This window comes from Andrographis paniculata, unplaced genomic scaffold, assembly GCF_009805555.1.
Source record: "Andrographis paniculata isolate CXL003 unplaced genomic scaffold, ASM980555v1 Contig37END, whole genome shotgun sequence".
In the NCBI taxonomy this organism is placed as follows: Eukaryota; Viridiplantae; Streptophyta; class Magnoliopsida; order Lamiales; family Acanthaceae; genus Andrographis; species Andrographis paniculata.
Genome location: NW_026137570.1, coordinates 1,602,509 through 1,610,081, shown reverse-complemented (window position 1 = coordinate 1,610,081; position 7,573 = coordinate 1,602,509). Strand labels below are relative to the sequence as shown.

The following is a 7,573-nucleotide window of genomic DNA, read 5'->3' as shown; positions in this document are numbered from 1 at the left end:
TTACAATTTCCTAATTTAGTAACTGTACTACCTATCTAACATAATAAATACTTTTTCAACTTACAATATATTACACAAATGTTATTACTTTTATATTACACCATTCTATAAGGGTATTTTCGTCATTATCACTACAATCCAATATAATACTAATTTAAAAAGTCTACGTGCAAAAAACAAATGTCACCCATCCAATGGGACGGAGGGAGTAATTTTTTTTAATATTAATTGAACTACTTAGTTATTTTAATTTTAATTTATAATTTTTTTACTTTATAATAATTATTTTTACTAATATATTTTTAATTATTTATTAATTATACTTTATATAAATTATCGTATCTACTGTAATAGACTTATATTATATGGGACGAATAGAATATTTTTCACCTATTACTTATGTAAAAAATAATATATATCTTTTATACAAAATATTTTGGTTCATATTTTAAACTAATATCAATATTATTTAGTTTCCACATTTTAAAGAGAAATATATAATATTTTTTACAAGAATATTAAGTCAAAATATTTTCTAAACTTAAAATTAAATAAATATTTAGATTCAAATCAAAATCAAACAAATCCTAAAATTTTTAATAAAATACATATATTATAAATATACTTTAAAAATTAGGAGTCTTAAATTTCAAAGTAGTTCATTTGGTTTGTAATTTCAATTGTTTTCTAAATTATGTAATTACTATCATTTTCAATAATACTACATTATTTCTTATTATAAATATTACATCAAAATATTATTTAAATTAATAAAATAAAAATTTCAAACATAATTCAAACAAACCAATTAAATTGTAGTTGTTAGATTCCAAAAAATTGGTTGGATAAACACATTATTTAATACTTTCTCGACTCAAAATATTATTCGTTCCGTCATACTTAATTTGTTCATTATTTTTATTTTCGTCAGTGTCATATAATTTGCCATTTTCTTTTGTTAAAATATAATTATATATTTTAATCACATTTTAAAATTCATAATTTATATTTGTTATTTTAATTAAAATATTTAGTTATCTTAATCTTAATCTATATTATTTTTATTAAATCATAATTATTTTCACTGATACTCTTCTAATTAATTACTAATTATACAATATCTAAAACTCTCTGCCAAAACTAAATGAGACAAAATAGCTGAGAAAGAGGGAATATATATATATTTTTTTTATCATTTTTGTCTATTGTATTTAAAAGTACCTATTTTTATTTTTTATTAAAATTAATTATACATTAATATCAAAATATTTTTTAAAAAAATTTAAATTATCAATTTATCATTAGTCATATAATTAATTTATACATAAAATAAAAAAATATTAAATTTTATTATACTTTTCTACTCACTAATACTCCCTGTGTCCCGACAAATTTGACTCATTTAGATTAGACACAAAATTTTAAGTATTGTGTAATTAGTTGGTAATTAAAAGTGTATTAGTAAAGATAATTATGATTTAATAAAAATAATTTTAAATTACAATTAAAATAACTAAATAATTTAATTAAAAAAATTATAAATTATGAATTTTAAAATATGATTAAAATGTATAATTATATTTAAAAAATAAAAAATTAAATAAAATAGACTAAAATAAAAATAGTGAACAAATTAAATAGGACATAAACGCTAAAACATTACAATTATTTTTTATTACTTTGGACGGCTACAGTAATAATCCCAAACAAACTAAGTGGGGGATAAATATGTCATTTCACTCATAAGTTTAATATTCGCGTAAAATAAGCCACAGAAGCTTCCGCACGAATTACTTTTATTTTTATTTTATTTTTTTCATATCCAGAATTAATAAATAAATAAAATATATTAAAAAAATATATAGTGGAGGCTTTCTTTCACAGTGGAGAGTGGACAGTCCCCTCATTCGCAGGGAACACAATTACCCACACGGCAGCAGCAGATGAACGGACAGAGGAGAGGAGATGGACCGGAATTTATGGCGTCAGATCTGTTTTTGGATTCCGATGACTCAGTTTTCGGTGTGACCTGCTAACAGTGTGGATAATTTGCTGCGTTTTGGGTCGGCATTGCTCCGATGAGTTGGTTTGGAATTCTGTGAGTTTTGTACCGTTTTTTGGCTTGGAGATTTTGGTTTAGGGGGTGTTTGAGGGGAAAAGTTTGATATCGGAGCGAGCTTTGTCGGAGTGGAGCTCCGGTCGGTGTGGGGATGAAATTGCGGCTGAAGGTGGAGTGGTAATTATGTTCAACCGAGCGCGATGGTGGAGCGAGAAGAACAGAATCAAAGTTGTTTTCAAGTTGCAGTTTCATGCGTCTCGGGTATGAGAATTTGAGTTTTATTTGGTTTTAATGGAACAAGGATTGTTATGTTTGTGTTTGAATGAAATGTGGTTTGATTCACAATTTAATTGCATTTTCCGTAGTGGTGATTTCGATTAGTGAATTTTGTGGTTATATTGCTCAATCTTCTGATTTGATGCAAATTTGCGTTTGAATCGCGTTTAATGTGAAAACTACTATGAACATATGGCATTTGGAGTACAGGCAATGGATTTTGTTGGTATAATTTAGTGAGATGATATTTTCTGTAAATGCAGTTGGCTCAGAGTGGAGAGGATGGATTGATCATATCAGTTGTTCCTGCTGATGCTGGAAAGCCCATTGTTAGATCGGACAAGGCGTCAGTAAGAGATGGAAGCTGTCTCTGGGAGAATCCAGTTTTCGAGACCGTGAAATTCAATCAGGATCCAAAATCTAGGAAGATTCACGGGAAGATATACTACTTTGTTGTAGGGACGGTATGAATTCTTGCAGAGCAATAGAAGTTTATGTCATTGCTCTGTTGCCACATGACCAACTGTTTTGTTGCTTTCCAGGGCTCATCCAAAGCTGGAAATGTCGGGGAAGCTGCCATTGATTTTTCGTGCTATGCCGAAGCGACGAAAGTTTCACTGGTGTCTCTTCCCCTCAAGAACTCCAAATCAGAAGCTGTACTGAATGTAAGTGCCTCAATGTGATCAAGAGGGGGTAAATGATTCTTTTGTCTCTGTCTGATGCAACGTCGATGATTGTTTGATGATTCTTTGATCGTTGAACTGATAGTTGTGAAGCCTGTTAGGTTAATTTACAGATTCCTAGGTGTCTTGGTTTGTGTAGGATGATGGCTGATTTAAGAATACATTTTAACAGGTATCGATCCAGAGGATAAATGATACTGCTACAGAAAACAGGTGCCGATGAATTCTAGGTTCATGCATTATTTTCTATTTTCTTTACGTACACATCTCTACAAATGTTGGCTTTTTTTCTCAGGGAGATTAAAGAAAGTGAGATCCACAGGTCACATTTTGGCATTGCTGAAAAAGCAATCGGCAGAAGAAATTCTGTAGAGGTAGTATCCTGTCCCGGCCGGGCTTTATCATGTTTACAATTTACAGCATTTTATAATGTCACAAGAAAAATGTACCTTACAGATAACTTGTATATTTATATATATGTATATCCGACATAGGGACATTAGGATCATCCGGGATTATGCGTGGGGAAGTAATGACCTCTGAACTCCTTTGTATTAGCAGGTTACACCCATTGACAATACCATTGTCGGCATGTCTAAACAGAACGTGAATCGTGTGGCATCTTGTGGGTCTGACATTACGACGTCAAGTTCAGAAAGCAGCTCTGGGATTGGGGAGCCACATATGAAGAGTGACAACACCCAACGGGAGATGAAATGTGATGCACCTACACCAGTATCGGAACAGGACCAGACATCTTGGGAGTGGGTTGGGAATTCGACTGGTGAAGGCAGCACTGATGACTCTTCGAGCACTCCAAGAGAAACCTTTCTGAAGCATCCATCTAAGGAGGATCCCGGTTTTGTGTCCGAGAAGTTGAAATCTGATCTTGTTGCCTTATCCCGGCAAGCAGAGAAATCCGAATTGGAATTGCAGGCTCTCCGAAGGCAGATTGTTAAAGAGAACAAAAGAGGGCAAGAACTTTGGAAAGAAATTGTCTGTTTGAAAGAAGAGAGGGATGGTTTGAAGAGAGAGTGTGAGCAATTCAAAGTTTTCCAGAGAAATACAGATGAATCGAAAACAAAGAACAATCTGCTGTTCGATGGACTGGAGTCTCAGTCAATGGTTAGCGAGCTCAGGCAAGAACTAGATCATGCGAACGAACTGAACGCCAACCTTAGAATTCAGCTTCAAAAGACACAAGATTCGAATTCTGAACTAATCCTTGCCGTACGAGATCTTGAAGAGATGTTGCAGAAAAAATGTGAAATCCCGAACCAATTGAGCTCAAACAAAGCATTGGCGGAAGGAAGGGGCACCGTATGTCGATCAGACGACGATGACGATGAAGAACAAAAGGCGCTCGAAGAGCTAGTGAAGGACCATAGTGATGCCAAGGAAGCAAATCTTTTCGAGCAGCAGATTATGGACATGCACAGCGAAATCGAAATCTACAGAAGGGATAAAGATGAAATACAGATGCAATTGGAGCAGCTAGCACTTGACTACGAAATTGTGAGGCAGGAAAATCACGACCTTTTACATCGGCTGGAACAGTGCCAAATTCAGGAAAAACTTGCTGTTGCACACGAGCTCGAAACTCAGATAGAAAACCTTGAGAACGAGCTGGAAAGACGATCAAAAGAATATGCGGATTCGCTGCACACAATAAAGGAACTCAAAGCACACGCCGTAAGCTTAGAGGAAGAACTTGACAAGCAGGCGCAAGGATTCGAAGCCGACTTAGAAGTTCTTACTCGGGCTAAGGTCGAACAGGAGCATCGAGCAATAATAGCTGAAGAAACTTTAAAAAAGTTGCAGGTGAAAAATGCAGAAACAGCCGATCGGCTTCAGGAGGAATTGAGAAGGCTTTCGAGTCAGATGACATCGTCGTTTGAAGCCAACGAGAAACTGAATTCAAAAATTCTTGTTGAAGCAAATAAGCTTCAATCACAGAAAAGCCATCTCGAGGAAATGCTTCGAAGAACTTCTGGAGAACATCAATCAGTCAAGGCTGAATACGAAGCTAGAATCGATCGACTTGCAAATCAGGCGACTATAATGACGAATAAAATAGAAGAGATGAAGTTAGAAATTGTGGACAAGACAGTGCTGCTTGATTATCATAAAAGACATGCCGAAGAAACTCTGAGGGTCTTGTCGGAGAAGAATTTAACGTTCAAAGAGGAGATCGACGCGCACAAAGCTAAGAACAAATTTCTCTTAGACGAGAGGGAGACTTTGGTGCAGGAGCTGGAGCAGATGAGAAAGCTAAACAAAAGTATTGAACTGAAAAATCGGGCTGTCATGATTCGCGATGAGGTTGATGAGGCAAATAAGGACTTGAATAAATTGAGATTTCAGGTGAAAGAAAAAGAGTCGATCATCGCTGATCTACAGTCAGAAATAGATTTTCTTCAAGCACAAATTACAGAGCTGAAGCGATCATTATTAATGAGCGAACTTGACAAAGAAAAATTAAGGAAGCAGTTCCCTCAATCGGCAAGTGATCCGAGTAAAAGAGGCGATACATACAAAAATGCAGATAAGAAAATAGCGAAAGGAGCTTCGAGAAATAGTAAGCCTCTTCCTCACGGACCCAAAGAGATCGCAAATCTGAAGGAACGGATAAAATGGCTAGAGGTAAGAAATGCTCGACTGAAGAGTTCTTTATTTACATGTCCATTGCTTATAGACTGCATTGTTGATTTTGGTCGATGGTGTTTTCGGATATTCGACAGGTTCAGATAAGGTTGAAGGAGACTGCTCTTGAAATGTCGGTGAACTCATTTACGGAAAAGGAGAATGATCTTCGTCGTAAAATTTTGGAGCTAGAGGCAAAACTTGAAACAATTGATCAAAGCAACGGACATTTTTGTTCGAATGAAGCCGGAGAAGATGTTAGTGAAATCCATTCAGTTCATCTCATGAAGAAAGTTTCGATAATAATTTGAACCTCGAATTTTACAAGTTACTCGATTTCCTATCATTGCTAAGCTATGGATCTTTTTCTTGCAGATACATAACAAGAACGAATTTGCTGCCTTATTGCCGAGGAGGTATGCTTTTAGCAACACCTTATTACGTTCATCGTATATATTTTATTTAGATATAAGGAAGCCTGAGTATATATATTGTGTGTGTATATTATACTCTCTCTCCGCCGTCTGATAAAATTATGTAAATTTAGTTGGACATATAGATTAAGAAAAAATGGTATTTTTAATAGTAAAGTGTGGCAGATAAAAAGTAAGATGGTGATATTATTGAAAATTTATTAAAGAATTGGAATAAGTAGAAAAAATAGTACTCCCTCCATTCAATCCCAATGGGCTCGGGATTTTGTAATAGATTAAAAAATAATAATATTTTATTGTATAGTAGAAGTTTATAAGATATTTTGACATTTTTGTTCCTTTGACTTTATAAATAAAGTAATTATATATGTAATGATATATTTGTAATTTAAATAAAAATTAAAAGTATTTTGGTATTAGTGTAGGAGTACTTTTTCTAAAGTAGAAAACTGTACTCTTGAGTGAGAAACAAAAAATGATAAAAATAGTAGAGTTAAGACGGAGGGAGTATCAAATTGGTTATTATTTGCTAAAGCAAATGTATTAAAATAGTGAGTAGATAAAGTTTTTTATTATAAATAGATTATGCATAAACGATAAAAAATGAATAGTTACATAATTTTGGCTGACGAAAGGAGTATCTAGTCATAATATTAAATTTTGTTGGGTGAACATACCAAAAATATCGGATCCCAAACTAATATTTCATTGTTCTTTTATTGCAGCAACGATGACAACAAACTCATCGACAAATTGAAAACCGAAATTGCAATATTTAAGGAGAGGGATGCATTGATGGTAGTCGAACTTAGGGACATGCACGAAAGGTATTCGGAGATTAGCCTAAGGTTCGCCGAGGTGGAGGGCGAAAGACAACAACTTGTAATAAAACTACGCAACCTTGCAAACTCGAACAAGAGCCTGTAACATGGTACATTACAACTAAGGTAAGCATTATATATATATATTATCGCACTTTGATAGTTTATTATTAGTATTGGTAAGGTTTGTGCATTGTGGTATTCGATATCAATAAATGGATTGTACATTTTCTCGACAAGCATTCTTTTGTTTTGTTTCCCGTTACTATATTCTCTTCATTTTTTTCGGGTTGATTTTGTTATTTCAAGGTGTTACGCCCGATTGATGATCGATCGATGATTTTTTTTTGTAATAAGTTTGTAAATGTTATGGTCTATGATGATACATTTTTGTTGTTTTAGATTTTTGGATTGATGTTCCTGTGAGTGAAGGAATTTTAAAGGGGGGTGGTTTGATCGAGTGTTTTTTATGTCCCATAAATATTATTAAAAAATAATAATAAAGGTAGTATATATACTATCTCTGTTCGGGTCTATCATTTATGTTTTGCGTGTTTGATATTTGAATATTAATTATTATACTAAAACGTAATAGAAATTAAGAAAAAATTGCAAAAATATATACATTTGTTTTATAAATTTTTTGTGTGGATTATA

The 7,573-nt window shown here is 33.3% G+C and overlaps 1 protein-coding gene across 3 annotated transcripts; it reads left to right on the top strand.

Annotated features, from left to right (window-relative positions):
- Window positions 1–1,896: 1,896 nt before the first annotated feature.
- Window positions 1,897–7,147, top strand: LOC127250600 (uncharacterized). Of its 3 annotated transcripts, none has more exons than XM_051273963.1 (9): window positions 1,897–2,320; window positions 2,599–2,799; window positions 2,878–3,000; window positions 3,191–3,231; window positions 3,314–3,392; window positions 3,580–5,661; window positions 5,760–5,918; window positions 6,037–6,077; window positions 6,821–7,147. In XM_051273963.1, exons 1-9 carry the CDS (start codon window positions 2,243–2,245, stop codon window positions 7,020–7,022), a joined length of 3,006 nt encoding a protein of 1,001 aa, XP_051129920.1. In that variant the 5' UTR covers window positions 1,897–2,242; the 3' UTR covers window positions 7,023–7,147. The 3 variants fall into 3 exon arrangements, with proteins under 3 accessions (XP_051129920.1, XP_051129921.1, XP_051129919.1); XM_051273964.1 differs by having other exon boundaries at window positions 3,577–5,661; window positions 6,824–7,147; XM_051273962.1 differs by having other exon boundaries at window positions 3,577–5,661.
- The last annotated feature ends 426 nt before the right edge of the window (window positions 7,148–7,573 follow it).

Coding starts and splice junctions, on each gene's coding strand:
- LOC127250600 (XM_051273962.1), top strand. CDS start 2,243: ATGTTCAACCGAGCGCGATGGTGGAGCGAGAAGAACAGAATCAAAGTT. Junction 3,393..3,576: donor GCAGAAGAAATTCTGTAGAG/GTAGTATCCTGT, acceptor CCTTTGTATTAG/CAGGTTACACCCATTGACAA. Junction 5,662..5,759: donor AACGGATAAAATGGCTAGAG/GTAAGAAATGCT, acceptor GATATTCGACAG/GTTCAGATAAGGTTGAAGGA.